The 19,559-nt window shown below is 41.7% G+C and overlaps 1 protein-coding gene across 2 annotated transcripts in view; it reads left to right on the top strand.

Annotated features, from left to right (window-relative positions):
- IPMK (inositol polyphosphate multikinase) overlaps positions 1 to 19,068 on the top strand; it is a 42,345-nt gene extending 23,277 nt beyond the window's left edge. The window contains exons 4-6 of one of the 2 annotated variants that reach the window (XM_033012101.2): positions 6,389 to 6,561; positions 14,917 to 14,998; positions 16,053 to 19,068. In XM_033012101.2, coding sequence (XP_032867992.2) covers positions 6,389 to 6,561; positions 14,917 to 14,998; positions 16,053 to 16,687 — 890 coding nt within the window. In that variant the 3' untranslated portion in view covers positions 16,688 to 19,068. The remainder of the gene's footprint in view (positions 1 to 6,388; positions 6,562 to 14,916; positions 14,999 to 16,052) is intronic. The other variant, XM_042787602.1, reaches the window with a different exon arrangement.
- Positions 19,069 to 19,559: the final 491 nt, after the last annotated feature.

Genomic DNA, 19,559 nt, shown 5'->3' with positions numbered 1-19,559 from the left:
ACAGAACGCGCGCATGCTGGATACATCCAAAGCCAGGGAGGTAACCATTCATGTTGGAAGTTATCTGTTGTTTAGCAGGTATTTGCAAATGCAATTTCGCTAATGTTAGATGTGAAGTGTTTGTGTGTGTGCATCGGTGCTTGGCACCAGCGGTGAAAAGAATCAGCAGTATTGTGTTTTGACTGCATTAAAAAGTAGGAAAACAAGTTTAGAAAAATAGGAAGAGGAGAAGTAACCACACAGATGAGGGACATGGAGACACTATTTTGGGGAAATTGGGGATGAGTTTGTTACCTGTCCCCCCAAATGAGCTGTGGATTAAGCTCTGGTCCAAAAGATTGAACAATATGTTTAGTTGCTGTGGTGTGTCCCAGTGACATTAGATGAGGGAATCTAGCTGCTAGAAAGGTGTCTAGTTCTTAAATATAGATTGAGGACGTATTTGTAGGATTTTGCCATCTTGACATGGGAAACCTGACCTTTCATTTGGCAGTCACTGCTCTACAGACTCTGGGGACATGGCTGAATCAGTTTAGGAGCAGTGAACCCAATAATTCCTTATTGTTGCTAAATTGGGCATAGGTGACTTCTAATAAAACCAAAAATTAAATTAATCTATCAGTTACCAAACTGCTTTCTGCGTGTTCTGAATATATATTTTTTTTAAGATTGTTCATGTGGGGAAACAATGGCTTGCTGTTGTGGTTTGAGCCTGGTTGGCAGCCAACAACCACCACGCAGCCACTCTCTCTCCCTTCTCTTCCGGCAATAAGAAGGGACAGAGAGCCAGGCTTGGGGTTCAAGACAGGACTGGGATGGGGAAAAATCACCATTTATGGTCACGAGCAAAAGGCAGACTCGTTAGGGGAAGAAAAAAAAGAACATACATTTATTACAGACACTAAGAACAACACTTAACAGAGTAGGACAGTGAGAAGCATCACCACATCTTGAGAACACCTTCCCCCCACCCCTCCCTTCTTCCCAGGCTCAGTTCTGCTCCCGATATCTCTACCTCCTCCCCCAGTGGCGCAGGGGCAGGGAATGGGGGGTGCAGTCAGTGCTGCCACTTCCTTTATCTTCGGTGAGGGGAGTTTCTGGAACTTCTTCCCCCTGCTCCAGCGTGGTCCACCTCTCACAGCAGACAGTCCTCCACAAACTTTCTCCAACTTGAGTCACTCCCATGGGCCGCAGCGTTCCCCACACTGCTCTGTCATGGGTCACTAACTTCCTCCGACTGGATTTTCTCCCACGGCTGCAGCCCTTCCCGAGCTGCTCCGGCGTGGGACTCCCCCGCATGCTGCAATCCTCCCAGTGCTGAATTACAGCAGCGGGGCTGCCTTTTCCCACGAGACCCCGGCCTTCTTTGGGCACAGCACCTTGATCAACAAAGCAGAAGCCACAGGCCATAAATCCATGTCTGCTCCACCGTAGATCTCCATGGGTGGCAGGGGGGGCTGCCCTGCCGTCTCCCCACAGGATACAGGGGGGTCTCTGCTCTGGCACACCTCCCCCCTCCTTTCTTCCTCCGTTTCCCCACTGACCTTGGTGTTCACGCAGCTGCCCCAACTCCTCCTCACCAGTCCCACTGCTCCTCACCACGTCCCTTCTTAAATACGTTCTCGCAGAGGCGCAGCTGATGGGCTCAGTTTTGGTGCAGAGGTGGAGCTGACTTGGAGCTGGGGGAGCTTCGAGAAGCTTCTCACAGGGGGTCGCCCCTACAGCCCCCTCCCCTGCTACCAAAAACCCCACCACTCGCTCAAACCCAGGACACTTGCCTAGCTTGCCAGGGCAGAGAGAGGATGGCCATTGGTGACCTTGTTTAATATAAAGTTTTTATATTTATGAGATAATGAGGACTCTTTGGTGAATGGTGTCTTGTGTGTGTAATGTCATAGTTATCTTGGGTAGAGGGTTGAGAGTTTGAGTAGGTTCATGCAGACATGAAGAGAATTGTAGGCTTGTGGTAGGAAAAAAAAAAACAGAGTAACTTAGTTTAGGACCCCTTTGAACTTGTTCAGTGACTATCTCTTGAGTTTCCATGTGACAGGTAAGCAGGAAGTGCCGTGGGTAAGGTGGAGAACACAAGGTGTTTATTTTCTTAGAGAAATATTTGGGGAGAAGCATCAGTCTTCTGTGCTGAAAATGTAGATTAGTGGATTAAACTGCTAGCTAAAAGTGGGGAAATATATTAAGTGTAAAAGAACATAGGAAGCGTGTCAGATGGACTGATACAGTATCAGTAAAATTTGTAAAATAACTGCCCTGTTACAGTGAAATTGCATACCTAGTACTACTGAACAGAAGATGCAGTTAGAGGTGGGTTACATTCCATCTCCCCAAGCTAATATCAAATCGGAGTGAGGCGATTTGATTTGAACTTTGAGTTGACTGGCATTGTGGGCATTTGGAGTTTATTAATAAAGAAATGGAAAAGTTGTTATGAAGATGTAAGAGCCATGTTAAGCTTTTTATATCTCCTACTGAGAGTTCTGATTTTTACTGCCTACTTGTTGCCCCTACATACTTTTTTTTAAGTAACTCTACTGCTGCTCATTTCATACTGTGCGCTGATTTTTGTTGCCTAAACTGAGAACAGAGTAGATAAATATAAGCCAGCTTCAAACCTTTCTTTTCTTCGCTTGTTGCTGGGAGCAACTGAGGCTTTTCCCTGCTTGTTCATGTTTTGAGAGATGTCTTGTAAGTTGTGAGAAGTCAGATGCCTCAAGTTATTTTGTCACTTCTGATTCCAGTGAGGACTGAATGCATCAGTATGTGCGTGTTGAAGTCTGCAGCGGCTCGTGCCATGCATACTTGCTGCATTTTGGTCATCTTTTGGTTTGTCTCCTTTAGGACTGTAATAAAATATGTAAATAATATGTCAAGCCACATCTTCCTGCCTCCTTCCCTGCCACTGGAAAATAGAAAGGGGGAGGGCAAGCCTCTGAGGACTGATTTGTATCAAACCCTGAAATACATAGTCAGGATTATCTACCAAAGCTAAGATACAAAAATCCGTATGAGTTCTTTTCTCTGCAGGGGATTTTAATTTAGCCTGGTTTTAGACGGCAAATGCATGATTTTCAGAAGCACACTGTGCTAGCAATGTACTGCACAATAATTTAGAAAATCCAAAATGCTTGAAAAATCTGCAATTTTTTGTTTAACAAAGCAAGGAGAGGAAGGAGAGTGCTCCTGTTATGTAGGCTCAGCTGCGTTGGTGACCTTGAGAAGGGCAGTTGGGGTCAGATCCTCAAAAAGCCTATGAGAGCACCTGTCTTGAAAAGGTGGAGCAGCAATACCTACCGATGTCAGAATGCCATTCTGAATGCCAGCTGCATTTGCCTTGGTCTGAATGCTTTGAGATGCTGTAGGGGTACCTGTTGAAAGCTGTGCTATCTTCTGACACTGTGGGTCTGGGGTCTGTTTTAGTAGACTGTAGATCTTGAGCACAACGCAAATAAGAACCAAACAGTGCCAGGAAGAAAACGAAGTGTGAACACTTGATGCATTTTTCTGAATCTGTAATGAGAAAAAAAATAACTTGGTATAACGCTTTATCTGTGGTGGCATTGCTCTCCCCACAAGGACAAAAATCTTTTTGAGAGTGGGGGTGTGCATTGAACAGATGTAACAGTCTTAATTCTGAGCTAGCAGTTAGCTGATGATGAAGACTTAAATATTAATCCCAAGAAGTGAGAGAGAGATGAGTCATTTCTGGATAATTCACAGGCTTTGCCTAGTAATTAGTATTTCTCAGGTTTAGTGTTAGCTCTTAATTATTTTAATGCCTTTTTTTTAAAAAAAAAAAAAGTAATTGTTACATTTTTTAGGAGGTCAATAAGGGAGGTATTTCTGGCTTAACGGATCTGAAATGCATGGGCAACTAAAAAATGACAGATACTTAGAACTTTTAAATATTTAGGAGCTGCTGGATGTTGGTGCTGTGTGCTTAAGAAGGGGGATTTGGACCAGTGGAGGAGAGGACAGCGGGTAACCATGGGTGCTTGACAAATGCCTTAGATGGAAAGAGCACAACTATCTTGCCTGCGTGTTGTCTGAAGGGGAGCATGCTAGGTTTTGAGAGATTTAAGTTCTGCTTTTTAAGCCTGTTATTTTTATGGGTTCACTTTTTGTTGCATTATGGAAATAGATGTTTTAAACTAACTTATATACAGTCTTATTTTAGGGTTGATAGAAACATTGTATCTAAACAGTTTGTATAATTTGTGGTAACTTCTAATTTGTATGATTTTGTATTTGTAACAGTTTGAGTCTGGAGGTGCTCACAACATAATCCAAAGCATTTTGGAGTTAGTGGTGAAGGACTGGAGCCATTTTCTGAGATGTTTTTGTATTTATTTTCTTTCCCCACCTCCCATGGCATACCTCTGGCTCAGTGCTTTCAAGAGCTAAGTACTGAAAACCTTGAATTTCACTTAGTTGTTGTTTTCTGGGTTGTTTTAGAGAGATGACATGAATCTATTGATTACAGTGACTTTTGTAATAGGCAAAAAGGATAGGTGTGAAGGATGATGCTTTGATTTTTACAGTTTCTGTTTTAATAACAGATAGCTAACAGATTATATGGACTTCCCTGGGTTCAGTAGTGGTTCCCCAAAGCCCCACAAAAGCTGTGCTCTTATCTGACTGAATTAGACCCGTGTATAAAAACTTTAAATAGAAAAGGTAGCACCTGCAGTTCAGGTGATACAGAGTACTCTTCCTGGTAGGGAAAGGATTTGTCCTGCTTCTCGTTATAGGATATCTAGTGTGCACATACAGAGTAGGTTTGCTGCCTGTGGCTTCTCAAAGCAAAGTATGAGTTATTTTAGCTTGGATATCCCTACAGGTGCAGTTAAAAAACCCGGTTTATTGGTGAGCTAGTCTATAATGGAATTCTTTTTGCTGTAGCTAGATTGATTCTGTAGTCCAAAGGACATGGAAAAGTACTGTAAGCTGATACAGTGAGTTAGTAGAAGACTGGATTTTTTTTTTTTTTTTTTAATAGTGTATTGGTTTGACATGCTTTCCTGAGAATGACTTTACATTAGCAATATGCTTAGTCTCATTTATACATAAAGCAGGCGTGTAAGGATTAAATCAAACCTATTTCAGATTGATACATACATGATTTGGAGATCTGAAACATTGAATCATGATGGTGTAAAAATTGAAGCTCTAAATAGGACTTATTAAAGTAAGTCCCTTGTATTTCTTATTCATAAGAAAGTGCTTCTACTTATTAAGTAGAAATGGAACATTGCTTATTCCGTTCATCTTGATTTTTTTTTTTTTTTTAACCTGTCTGTACAGCTACCAAAACAAGGCACTTTGTCCCTTTTCTCTCTTTAAACTTGAACTGGTTTTGCTTTCTTTGGCAATCCCATTTTAGATCATGCTGCAAGAATGGGGAATAATACAATGTTTTTGTATATTCAGATTGCATTAAATCCAAAGAAATACACTCTTGGAATAGGCTGTACTGGAAAGAAAAAACAGGCTTTAATGTGAAGTTTGTGACTGATAGCAAGTGGATTTGCAGAAGCTGGTGCCTGGGTTCATTTTGTGCCCTGGCAAGGGCTGGAGAGCTGTGCAAGCTTCCACCAGTCAGGTGGTTACTGAAGCTTGTTTTCTTCATGTGTTCTGGCAATCCGTGCTGTAGTTCGTGTTGGTTATAGTCTCTTACCTGCACTGGAGAAAAGCATAAACCAGTTCGACCAGGTTTTAGATATTCCTTTAAGTCTTCAGGCACAACAAGGGCTTGGGGGTTTTTTGCTCCACCCACCCTCCCAAAGCGACTTTTGGAGATGGATGAAAGGCAGCCTAGGATTTGAGGAATGTTTTCCCCAAAAGGTGTGCCATGAGAAATGAGTATGGATGGGAGTGGGATAAAAAGAAGAAAAAATAGATGTATTTTGGCCACTGTAGGGTAGGACTCTGAAATGTTAATTTAATTTTTAAAATGACACAAAGAAAAATTGTTGTTTTGACTCTAGCCCTTTCACACAGAGAAAGAAAACACCGTCTCCATTGTAAAACCAGCCATGTAGTAACCTGCATTATTAATGTTATTTGAAGTAAGTTAATGGCTTAATAAAAGCTACTAATTAATTTCATCTGGGCAATAATTTGAATTTGAATGCTAGGTTAGCACACTTAATTGTATACAATTTTCTAAACAATAAGGCATTTAGAATGTAATGCCAACAGAATTTGTGGGTGTCGATGACCAGGATTTAGTCTGAGTTGAGACAAATTTGACTCGTAAAGAACTCACGTGATGTTAAGCCTTAAACTATTCTCCTTCCTCCACAGAAGCTCATCAGAAACTATATAATTATTTTGCTTTGACCCACTGTTTATGAAAGTTTTATCTCTTTAACAGATACGTATCTAAAACTGGAAGATGTGACCCGTAAGTTTAATAAGCCTTGCATAATGGATGTAAAAATAGGTCAGAAAAGTTATGATCCGTATGCTTCAGCTGAGAAGATACAGCAGCAGGTCAGCAAATACCCGCTGATGGAAGAGATTGGCTTTTTGGTACTGGGCATGAGGGTAAGAACTTGTTTTGTTTTCATATTCAGCTTATGCTCTGGCCGGTTGTCCCACACCAGATACAGCAGCTAGTTTTTCTAGCAAATGGCAATCCTCTTGGCTTGACGTAAATAAAGTGTTACCTGAGTGTGTTGGTAGTACTGGTATCAGCTGTTGGGTGAAATAAGTTCCAAAACACTGCTCTTGTTCACAAGAAGTGTTTGACTTGGCCATATCCCTTCTGGGAAGTTTTGTGTAATTTTTCTATTTAGAGAAGAGTAAGAGGTGATGCATGTAGCTAGAAATAGCTGATTGTGTTCTGCATTTAAATAAGCTTTCCACTAGTAGAAAACCTCTTTGATACTTACACGCTCGAGGAACAACTGTCAGTTGAAGGTTAGTTTGAGATTTATAAGGCCCTGCAAATGTCTGTGCTAACTATATTATATTTCCTTATCTTGGATGAGGAGAAAGCTGAGGATTCAATATTTGTGTATTGGCTACTCTAAAATGTCAATGTACAGAAAAGCTGTACAGAATAGTTGTAGATCAGTAACATAAATGTGTAATGTCAGTAAGGGATTCCTGATGCGATGCATTTAAAGTACTTTTTTCTGCTATGATTGGCTCAGGAAAAGTTTTCTTTTTGCTATGAGATTTTTCTTTTCCTTCTCACATGCACAGAGCCAGGGCTTCTCAAGCTCCACATCAACAAGCATAAATGGCTGAAGACTTTGATAAGCTTCCCCTTTGCTGTTAGATAGCAACAGCACACAGATTGCACCATTGTTTGAAATAATTCTAATATCTCTGTAATGTTTTGTACTTAATTGCCTAGGCTCGCAGCCTTAACTCTGTCTTGAGATAAGCTTCTACAGCTATAAATTATAGTGGTCATGAGTAGTAATTATGTAAGCCTGTGGGAGAGAATGTAGGAGATGAGTCAAAAACCAGTCAAACAGTTTAGATTGAGAAGGAAGGCTGGAGATTATAGTTTTGGATTTGGCTTATGCCATTATATAACCTTTCTTATCTCGTGGTGTACTTCACATCCTTTGTTTCATGACAGTGCAAAAGGAACAAATGCCTGCTTCCATGGTGGTTTTGCTTGTGACTGTTGTTTCTAACATTGTCATTTATCGGTAACTTTATCCTGTTGCAGAAATTCTTTCAATTCTCTAATTCAGACTGTAGGCACAGTGATGGTTCCCCCAAGCCCTTGCAGTTTCCCATCCAGTGTTTAACTCTTGAGATTTGTTTTCTGCCTTTTGTACCAAATTGCATGTTGGAAGTTATTTTCAAAAAAAAAAAAAAAAAATCAAAAGGTTCCTCCTCCCCTCACGCAATGCTTAGCAAAGTCTAAATTCACACGGCATTTTCCCTGCTCAGCTTGCCGCCTCTTGATCATGAGGTGCTGTCTGCCTGTCTGCTTGCTTTCATTTTTGTACGATTCTGCCCGTAGTATAAAACACTCCCCTGTTTGGGCATTTGCTGCCTGTAACAGCTAATGTTCTGGATAAAGGTTGCTAGCGGTTGCTGGACAAAACGTGGTATAACACGCTTCAGAAAGTAGAGGGGTTTGGTTTTAATTTCTCCGTTCAGTGTTCTTTTTGACATGGAGGTAGGCTTGCCTAGTAAGTTTCTATTTTAGAAGAGCAAGAAAGAGAGGACCAGGAAAAACAAAATGGAATTACCTGTGTTTTAAAGTACACATCATCTAAGCTGTTACAAGGAGATAACAAGCAAAAATGTGTTATAGGTAGGGGGTTTTACCCCAGAATTTATTTGTAGTGGGTTTTTACCCCAGAAGCCATTGACACAGCTTTTTTTTTTTTTTTTTTTTTTTTACACGATGATAAATAAGCAGTCATCTGTTTTACATATAAAATATGTATGGTTTGTCCTTAAAAGAAGTGAGTCTCCTACCTGGCAGAGCTTTGATTTATGTACATAGGTCTGGCATATGGTATGTGCTAAACTATATTCATCTTAATGCACCGAATAGACCGAATAAATGCGTGGAAACACATTTAGAAAATGCAGACATTTTAATAATGTTGGTTCAAACTGCAATTTCATGTTCAGTGGAGAGATTCCTTTCTTTAACAGACGAGCACGTCAGTTTGTTCTGAAAGAAGTGAGAGTTGAAATGTAAGTTGAAAAACTAAGGTATGGCTCCAATAGCAAAAATACAAGTTGCAGTATGGTTTCAGTAGTAGACATATAAATATATAGGAAATATCTTTGCTGTGCATGCAGTATTAAAAATAGAGTGTTCTGTATGCTGCAGAATGCAAGCAAGAATGTGTGGGTTGTGATCTCCTTTCGGATTCACAATATGTTCAGAATTCACAATTCCTGATTTTTTTTTTCTTCCAGAACATCTTGATTGCAATATCGTGTAGTCCATAATATTTCTGAAACGTGTTTTTAAAGCACAAACTGACGGTTACATAACTTTGCCAGTATAATCTTATCATTTACTTTTATTGTTTGTGCCTGTGAACTATTGCAATGCAGTGATGCAGAATACCTCATCAAAGCTGGTTTTACAAGTGAATTTCCTAATCTACAGCCCATGTTCCGGGAAGATATTTAAAAACTGATTGTAGCTGAGTCCGTTTTATGAGTTCTTTTTGAACCCTTACTAGTATCGTGGTAATTTTCAAAAGCTCTGATGTGTTAATAATAAGATTTAGGAAGAGAGGAATTATAAAGCCATTAAATGCTGTGTCTAGTGTTCATGTTCTTCCACAGTAAAAAATGACCAGAACTGGGGGTTTTTACATTTGTGAGTGTAAGTCAAGCTTTGATGTTTAAGAAAACAGGAAGACAAAACAAAAACTGGAAAAACCTCCATGAAACTTAAACAAAAAAAAAAACCAAACCCACAGCAAACCAAGGAAAGAAACCAAAAGCCTGGGGGGGGGTGGAACACAAACCAAAACTCCACACCAGCCGTATTTCCCCCCGAAGTCTGGAAGCAGGTGCGTGCCGTGGTTGACATGAGCAGCAGGCCAAGGCTCTGGTTGGATTCTCCGTGCTGGCGTCGCTGCCGCCTCTGCTTTTTCCTCTCGGCGCTTTGGCTCGCTGATGGTGGCGGCTGGGTTGGGCTCACCCACGCCTCTGCAGCAGTTCCCTGGGGTCCCCTGCCGGACCCAGGGGAGGGGTCTGCTTCCGAAGTGGTGTGCTGGTAGAGGTCAGGACACTCAGCCGTCAGCCTCTTGAGCAAGTTCTGGCAGGTGGGTGCTCGGGCTGGGTTTTTTCCATCTATTTCTCCTTACACAAAGGGCCCGTCGTGTGTATGACAGCTGGTCCACTGGTGTCCTCGTGGCTGAGGCGGCTTCCTGCATGTTAGGAAAAAGCTGCTGAGGGGTGAGATGAGATGGCCTCTTTTTTTTTTTTTTTTTTTTCCTTCCCTCTATTATATAAAAAGGAGACCTGAAAGAAATTTATACTTTTCTATTTATATATGGAAGTTCTGGGAGTCCAAAATTATGTATTAAGCTGTTTTTAAAATGGTTCATGGTTTAACTGCTGTGTTATTGTTTCTTTTATTTAGGAGATTATTAGTCTGCTTTTTCACTGAATTAATTTCAACATAATTTCATTTTACAATTTATTTATGTAAGGACCTTACCAGAACTTTATATTGACTGTCAGAGCATTTGGTGGTATATTTCCTTATATAAAACATTCTCAAATACCAGAAGAACCAAGAAACAAAGCAGATAGAATAAAATGTAAGTATAGTCTTAGAAGCAGGGGAGCAGGGATGCATCCTTCCTGTGCTGAACTTTCAAGCCAGCAGCAAGCAGGGATGTGTGTTCTTTCATCACGTGTGGTCTAGCAACAACAACAACATAAGGTAGGATTTTGGGGGGGTTTTTTGGTGTTTTGGGGTTTTTTTTGTGTTTTTGTTTTGTTTTGTTTTTTTTTAAAAAGGGTGTGTATGTTTAGATAAATGGGCAAGGTAACACTCAAGAGCAGTGATAGTGTTATGGCATTACTATAAAGCAGTAGTATCAAATAAGAGAATGTATTTTTAAAAATGCCTCAATTATTTTTTTCTTCCAATCCTTGGTTTAGTTTCTTTTGGAAAAGGAAAAAGTAAGTAAGGCTTGTTAAAATACAGTGTTTAAGTCCTCCACTGCAGCAGGATCAGTCCCTGAGAGATCCCAGGACTGCGGAGAAACCTGGGTCCTTCAGGCGGGAAGGGAACCTGGGTATTTACAGCGAGAGAGCGGTGAGGTCCCACCAGAAGGTACCCGGGTGTGGGGGTGGGTCTCGGCCCGGTGCCGGCCTTGCCCCCGGGGAAGTTGGGGGGCTGATGCTGAGGCTGGATGTCCCGGGCTTAGCTGGGGTGCCGCCTGCTTAGCCCCCGCTTTTGGCAGCCCTTCAGGTGCCAGGTGGGAGCGCAGTGGTGCCTCGCTGTGAACAGAAAACCCCGCGTCATGCTGAGCGCTCTTGCCTGTGTGAGTGGAAGCGAGGGGTGGCGGTTAAGTGTATTGATGGAAAAAGCACGAGGGGTGGGCAGCTCAGCCCTCTGACATCAGGACGGCTCAGCATCAGCGCCCCTGTCACACATACAGTCCAGCTAGCCTTCGCTCTGCCGGTACCCCTCTGGAGTACCGTACAAGCCTGCTCAAAATATATATTTTTTTTTTTTTTTCCAGTTTCAGCGATGTGGGTTAGTTAATGTTTTTTTGCAGATGGGAAAGAGCTCTGCAAGTTATTTAATAGAGAATTTTATTTGTGCTAGCAGTATCTCCACCAAACAGGCTACTCTTAATTAATATCTATTTAGATTATACTTTCTGGAAGCTAGGGAGTTGCCACAGATAAGTATTTGAACAGCGTGTGTGTTTTTCTGCCTCACCATGGAAATCAGTACTGAATTACCGTAAATAATATTACATAACATTTGATATTTGTTTTCCTCAATACATTCTTCTGCTTAATGTCCTAAAGCTGCAGATTTCCAAACTCTGTACCTTGCTGTTAAGGTCTTGCAAGGATTGTGCTTTTTTAAAGACCACACTGGACCAACTTTTTATTTTAGCTCAAGGTTTCCCTAAGTTCAGGAAGGTCACATGCACTAACCATAATTGAAAAAAAGGGTACAAAAATACGTGTGTGTATGCAAGCAGCAGTAATTTAACACCTCGTGGGGAAGCAAAAGCCAAGTGCATGTTGAGAAAATCCAAAGATCATTTCCCTCGACAGTTAATCATCTGCTTTTTTCGATGTGCTGCCTGTACGTAGTCACTACTACTACTACTAATTAAAAAACTGAACCTGTTAGGGTGCTGGATTCCTGTTCTGTTTGTGCAGAAACCTCACTGAACAGGAGCTGCTTGTAGGCACAGAGAGGAGCCTCTGCACTGTCAGCCAAAACAGCTAGGATCTTGTGTAGTAAGAATCTGTAAAACTCACTGATGAAGCAGGCGTTTTCTCAAAGGCAATGTTTTGTAGATCATAGAAGGAGTTGTCTTTGTCTTGCACTATACAGTGAAACTCTTTGTGAATACAGAGCAAATACATAATGAGCTGTGGCAGGTGGACAAGAAATGAGATTTTCTTCTCTAATAATTTCTTGGCTGTAGTTAAGGTCACAGATTTGACTTAGTTGACTTGTCATCGTTTTGACAGAAAAGGGCTAGTACAGACAGCTGCAACAACAGAGATACAGAAAAAGGTTGGTTCAAAGGCAAATATCCTTTTGGGAAGGGTTAGTGGCAGATTAGCAGTGGTGACAGCAAGGACAAAAGCACGGTGAAGCAAGAGCTCCGTAGACTAGGAAGTTGATTTTAGTTTTCTGCTACTACAGCACAGCCATCCCTGTGTATTAGGGGGGTAGCTGAGGGTGAAGCAGGAACTGGTGAAAGATTGTTTCTGTTTGAGCTTGGTTCTCTGTTCCTCTGCTTTCAGTATGGGGCTTAACGTGTTTGGATTTGGTTGAGGTTTTCTGGGAATGTTTCACATAGTCACCTCCTTGCAGTTGAGGAGAAGGCTTGAAGCAGCATTGAGAGACAGCTCTTTGGCTGACACAGGGAATACTTTTGTGATTACCTATATATGTTGCCCTTTAATGCTGTTGTCTGCAGCAAACAGTGTTCTGAGTCTTTGCTTGTCCACAAGATAAATATATACATTACACTGTTGATATGTGTGTGGGACTTGGTAGTTTATCATCGACCGTTTTACATGGTTCAAAATGCATTGTTAATGCAAAACAAACACATCTTCCTGGGTATTTTTAAACTATATAGAAAGCCATTTGAGGGGGAATGGTTTTGTGCAAATGATGAGAAGAGGTAGGGTGGCTTCCTGGGAAACCCAGCTCAGAAGTGCAGGGAGCTTATGTGCTGCTCCAGCATTTCTTTGGAAAACAAAATGAGCTTGCAGATCTTAATCAGCATTTTTGAGCAAGTGCCCATGTCACAAAAACTCTTAGCTCCTACAGGGAAGAGATAAGGTTCTGGTAAAAAAGATAATTCATCAAGGAGTATGCTGCAGTGCTGGTGTACGGAGGAAGCTGCCCCTAGACCGACTAAAGGAGAACATTTAATGTTCTTAAAATCAAGACCCAGCTAGTGAAAACTTAGATGTGGTTGTCAGACTCTTGATCCTCTTCCTAAGCAATCTATTTTTTTAATTCTTGCTTAATGTAATTATCTTTGCTTTGTGGGTCTTTAAAAAGTTTTTGAAACTTTTTGTATGCTTTTGAAAGGAACTCTGGTACCTGCTTATTTCCATAAGCAATCTCTGGGTTCATACATGGTGTGCTGTACCTCTTTTATGGGCTTTGGGGGAGAAAAAAAAAAAAGGGGGGGTGTGAAAAATTACTGGTTTTAGGAAACCATAATCACACTTGCCAGATGCTGTTTTAGAATAGCTCACCTCTGCTACGCCTTTCTGCAATTTGTAGGTACCAGGGCCTTGGTTTCTGTAAGTATCGTACCAGTGGAAATAGGAATCACAGCAGTGAGAAGTGTCTCTGCCACCAAGTGAGTTGAAACAATCAGGCTTACAGCTGTTACTTCTTCAGAATAACCAGAATTATTTACTGCCCCTTCGATTCACGGTTGATGACTTAAATCATAGTGTGTGGAAACTGATGTAAATTTCTAGGGAAGGCTGAATTTAATTACTTTTTGTCAAAATACAAGCTCTGTGAGACTTTTCTTCCCAGCTGCTTTGCGAAGCGGGAGTGATGGACCTGCTTTCCTAATGTGCTCGTCGGGGTTTGGACGAGGGAGAGAGGTTTCGTGGGCTTGGGGGGGGGGGGCTGCCATGGAAACAGGGATTTCTTACTTTTTTAATTATTGCTCCGGTACCACTCCTTCTTATGTGATGATCTTTCACCGTCCTGGACTTTCTCTGTGGGCCACAGCAAGAAAAAAGACCCCAAAGGCGGGATCGGGGTGCCCGGACGCGCTTTCCGTGGGATCCTCTCTCTTCCCGGCGGGTGAGGGGAGGGCAGAGCGCTGCAGCTGGGGTGGGTGCCGCAGGGCTGGGTGGGCTGAGCAAGTGCCAAGCACAGAGCTCCTGCCAGAGACAGCTGCCTGCTTGGTAACACCAGTATGGCTGCAAATAAGAATTGTCTACGCTCTCATAAACAAATTATACTTGGGCCTGGCCGGCTGGCACGTTTCTGCTATGGAAATTATTTCAGTTAGAGAGAAAATGTGTCTCTATGTAAAACATTTTTGAATTAAGTTGTTAAGCTTGTACAATTCCTGATATGGACAAAACTGTACCCATATGAGTTGCCTCCCTTTCAGGCAAGAGCTGATGTACCACTGTCAGTGCTGGAACGGAGCTTTCACTCGGCTGCTGTCATTTATTTAGTATAACCTCATTTGTGCCTACAGTTACAGTTTCAGATGGGTCTCATGAAGCTGGGCCTTCCTGGTTGCATATCAGTATTTCTTACTGTTTTGCTGCTGTGCTTAATATTTTTATAGTTTTAAGAACTGCAAAATAATTGCACTGAAATTTTGAGCTTGTTACATCTGACATTTAATGTGCATGGTCATACGGGTGCAAGTATGACCGCTTCAAGTCTTAGTATTGATTTGCAAGGCAGGTGCTGTATAAAATGTCCTTCCGTAACTGGTATGTTGCTTTTTGCCAACATAATGATATCTTTTCTGCTGCAGGAAAGCTGTAGCTTAGATCCCCAAGATGTGAAGGGGGAGGATTTTTGCAGATCAGAGCACCAGAGGGCAGTGCCGACCGCTGCAAATAACTTCAAAGTAGGCGAGGGCTACATGGTACCGGTTTTGTGGCCTGTCCATGAGTTGTCTCCTAGCTCTGCAGAAATACTGGTTGCTCACAATTAGTACAGAGTTCCCACCTTGTTTCTTGCAGGTTTACCATGTCTCTTCTGACAGCTATGAGACGCAAAACCAGCACTATGGAAGGAGCTTGACAAAGGAAACAGTGAAGGATGGTAAGGGAATTTGTGTGTCAGAATTTGGTGCTCTTGGATAGTTTTCATTTATTTACTTCTTTTTCCATACAGTTCTATAAATTCGTCCGTGTGTTCCCATTTCAAAAGTCCTTTTTTCTCCTCTTGCCGGATGGGTCTTCAGCTGTTTCTTGTAGCATTTGAACTACCTGTCAATCCTAAATTAAGTTTGCAGTTGGCTTTACCGGCGGCGTAGTCTATAGAAACTTCCTCATCATGTGTTTTTTACTACTAATAAGGGGGTGATAGTGGTAGAATTCAATTACTTTGCAGATTTGAGACTAGTGGAAACAGAAAATGAATGGAAAACAGAATGGAAAACTTTTAGAGGTATTAAATGTTTTTATTTTATTTTATATATATCTGTCTATGTATATTTATCTCCAGTGGTCTTTTGTGAATATATCCTGTCTTTTATATTAAAAAGCTACCGTAAATGCCACTTTCAATTTAAGAGGCCTTCTTGAAGTCAGTCAATCGATATGTTTTCTACCCTGAAAAGAAATACCCAAGTTACCATCATATGGCTGTTTGGTGATAACTGTTTCAAACTAGTTACTCGCTGACATCTGTTCACCTGTCCCCCACCGAGGGGCAGGAGGACACACGCAGGAATACACCCCTCGCCAGAGCTGGCATTAACTTGTCAGCTCTGTCACTCATTATAAAAAGCTGCTTATGCTTGTTTATCCTGGAGAATTTAATGGGTGCCTGTCCAAAACTTCCCAGGTGCTTGCTAAAATGACCTGGGGACCAGGAACCATGTTTACCTCCTGTTTGATCGATAAGTTGATTAGTTCGTTTTATTTACAATCCAAAGCCAATCTGTAGTATTACACAGACACAGCTGAGGTGACTGAAGGCATCCGAGTTCCTTGGTTCACTTTTGATTTGGTTAATAATCGCCTCAAAGGATACTACGTGAATGCTGTATGTTTCCTCAAATCAAGAACTATTGTCATCCCAAAAGAAACTAAAAACATTTATTTTTTTTTCCGAGGTGAAAATAATCCTGAAATGTGTCTCTGTCTTGCAGGCATCTCAGAGTTTTTCCACAATGGGTACTGCTTGAGAAAAGACGCGATAGCTGCCAGCATTCAGAAGATTGAAAAAATTTTGGAGTGGTTTGAGGGCCAGAAGCAACTCAACTTTTACGCGAGCTCTTTACTGTTTGTTTATGAAGGTTCATGTCAGGCAACTACTGTGCGGTTGAGTGATGTCACCTTGGCAGAGAAGAGAGGAGTGCCCAAAGGACTGTTATCAAGTGGAGACATACTGGAGTATAATAATAATATTCGTGTAATAAATTCGACAGAGAATGGAAAAATTGAGGCCTCTGTAAGTAAAGGCTTGTCCAAATTTTATGCACTTCACAAAAAGGCATACTCGAAGAGGCACCACAGCCAACTCTCATTAAAAGTTGAAAACTTGGAGCAAGGCAGCGTGTGGAAAAGCAGCACGTGCATTACCCAGGAGCATCTGAATGGGAACGTTATACCCCAACTGGAAAAAGTTTTCTGTCACATGCCAGCAGAGATCAAGGAAAGCGCAAACGTAGAAGTCCGAATGATAGATTTTGCTCATGTGTTTCCGAGCAACACAAGGGATGAGGGCTACATTTATGGTCTGAAGAATTTAATTACAGTACTTCAAAATATTTTGGACAACTAAATTCTTTGCTATGGTTTTTTTACTGGGGGCCAATGATAAAGAAGAGCAACAACATGAAGAATTTCTGCACTTGTAATGCTCTATAACTGGGTTTGTATTGTTCTATATTTTATTTGTCTTTGTACTTTTGGTAGAAGGGTTTAACTTTTTATAATCTCACTCAGGAAAATAATTGATAGCTAATTAGGGAGTGTGAAAGGAAGAAGATACTTGAGATTAAGCAGGATAGGTAAATCAGTAGAATGACATGTATATGGTTGGCTGAAATCCAAGGAGTACAGTTGTACAATAAGCAGGGGTTATGTTAGTTCCCACAGCGACTTTAGCACAGATAACATTTGCCCACTTAGCCTCGACACTGAGCCGTATCCCCATTGACAGGTGTTTAGAAAATGGACTGGAAACTCTTCGGGTGCGGGGCTGATGTCCTCAGTACCGCCCTCTTGTGTTTACTGTAGCTCAATAACTGGAGTTAACCCTACCCGGAGAGAAGCCCCGTTCCCAGTCAGCAGTCTAACCTGGAAGCCAGTGTATCAAAAAGCGCTCGTCAGTGTTACGGGACGGTAGTGCTGTTGTTTCACCCCTGGTGCGGGCGCTTCCCCGCTTGGTGGCTGTCCGTGGCCAGTGCTCACCGCAGACAAGCTGCAACGTGATTTGCGTTGAGGTGCTAAGAAAATGCTGGAGTGAAATATCCTGATAAGCTTAAACTGCACAACTGCTAGAGAAACTGCTTGTTCCTAAGAAAAAGTGGAAGAATGCAAACGCGAGATGTTCCAGGAACTAATTTGGTGTAGGAGATCCAGTCAGCCTGTTAATGGAGTGTCTGATGTTGCGACTAAGGCAAATGCCTCACTCCTTTGATCTGATGGCCCTTCTCCAAAAACACGGCTTTTAAAAGCAAACTAATTTGAATGGGGAAACAAAGCATTTTGAGTAAACATACAGAGATTTCCACTGCTGGGGAGAACCGACTGGAAACGACGAGCCATACAGGTGAAGGACCAGGACCCCTTCCTGCGAGGATCCGTCCCGCGCAGCCCCGGAGCCACCGGACGTACCTCCGTCGGTTGCAGTGGAATTGTGGCGCTCTTACCCTGGGCTAAAGCTAGCTCTGTTGCTGTTTAGGGGTTTTTTTGTTGTTGTTGATGATGACACACAGGCAAGCTGTGTAATTTAGTTTAAAAGTTGTCCCACTTCCTCCTTTTTCACAGGGAAAATTCAAGCTTTCGCACAGAATATTTGCGATTGGGATGATGTATCCAAAGTGGTTTGGTGTGTCTCTTCTGTATGCTGTGTACGTGGCTGTCCTACCATGCATATCTAGTCAGCTATACACAAAGTCAGGACGGAGGAGTCTTGCCATCTGTGGAGCAAGGTTTTAATGATCTAAGCAAGCCCCAGAAGTAAAACTTTTCAGAATGGATTCGGTCATTGGACACATACATCTTTCACGTGTGGACTTAATGTGACGCTGTGGCCTTGCAGCTCTCTGTGTGATGTTCTGCACTATGCACTCACTTGTGTACATCTCTCTGCAAGTCCTAAATTTGACATCTGGTTTCTCTATCAGAAAGAGAGAAATACTTTTTCAAGCAAATATGCTGTTTTAAAAGAAGCCGAAATTTTAGCTCTGTTTGAGAACCTGGCTTAATTGGAAGAAGAGGAGGTATTCTGTGTTAGAACGACATTGTTTAAACTTTAGAGCTAATATTGGCCAATACAATCAAGAATGAAACCAGGCTGTTAGTAACAGCATTTTTGAAGCATGGGAAAAAAAATGCTTGCAGGAGGGGCAGTATCATTTTGTTGAAAATTTTATGCAAATTATGCTGAAGGCTGAGGGAAAATTATCAGGAAGATAAAGTATTTTTTTTCTCCCTGGTGTTTCCATTGCACCATAGAGATAATATATTCGCAACTCTCTGTGAACTAATTTAAGCCATATTCTAGGAAGAGTTTGTGGTTTTGTTTACTCTCACGCTGGTTTCTCTGTTAAGATTTGGTTCTATCCTATAAATAGTAAATGCTAGAGTAGTCTGGGCTGGTAGTGACCTCGAATGATAAATTTACAATGTTTTATAGCAGATATGGGGGAAGACATTTATATGGCTGAATTTTTGTCCTCTGTCATTCATCTCTCTTCTGGACTTTAATCCATTTTGTGCTGGAGAAATTGGACATCTGCCTCAGACATCAGTTATTGGAAAATGATCTGTATTCTCTTAATAGAAACGCATTCTCCTGTCTCTGCTTTAAGATACGTGTCTTCAGTGTTTGAATGCTCCTTAAGTATTGATTTTTGTGTTGACGATGGCAGTGTTTGTAATGCACCTGGAATATTGTTAATCTGTCAGAATATTTTTAATAAAAAAATAAAATAATTTTATCATGTTTTTTTTACCAGTAGTTACTATGGATATATTTCTGTTAATTTAAAATGGAGCTTGAGAGATAACAGTATTTTTAACTGGAAATTGTGTAAATAAAGCTTGCTGTAGAGGTGTCTTGGCATAGTACCAACTGTGAATTTAAGCCCGCAAAGGTGTTCCATTCACATTGTTCTTGCACATTTCAGATTCAGTCTTTGTCGTGTCTTGTATCTGATCGGATTGTTTCCAGCTGTAGTTGAAGATGTACTCATGGAAACCATTAAAGAGATTGCAGAACTAATGAGACAACGAAGAGGGAGACACTGCTCCCTGAAGGCACGCATGGCTGCCCATCTGCCCCGCGGTGTGCCCCGCACGAAGCGTGCAGGGCAGGCGGCAGTTGGGTGGGAATCTTTCCGGCAGCAGGGACAGGGCTGATGGGTCCTTCTGTCCCATCAGACTGAAAGCAGGACCCTTCCCCAGGCTGGTGGGGGGTGTCGGGG

The sequence above is a fragment of the Tyto alba genome, unplaced genomic scaffold, assembly GCF_018691265.1.
Source record: "Tyto alba isolate M040663 unplaced genomic scaffold, T.alba_DEE_v4.0 Super-Scaffold_1, whole genome shotgun sequence".
Classification (NCBI taxonomy): Eukaryota; Metazoa; Chordata; class Aves; order Strigiformes; family Tytonidae; genus Tyto; species Tyto alba.
The sequence above is the reverse complement of the archived record's forward strand: the minus strand, read 5'-3'. Positions and strand labels throughout refer to the sequence as shown.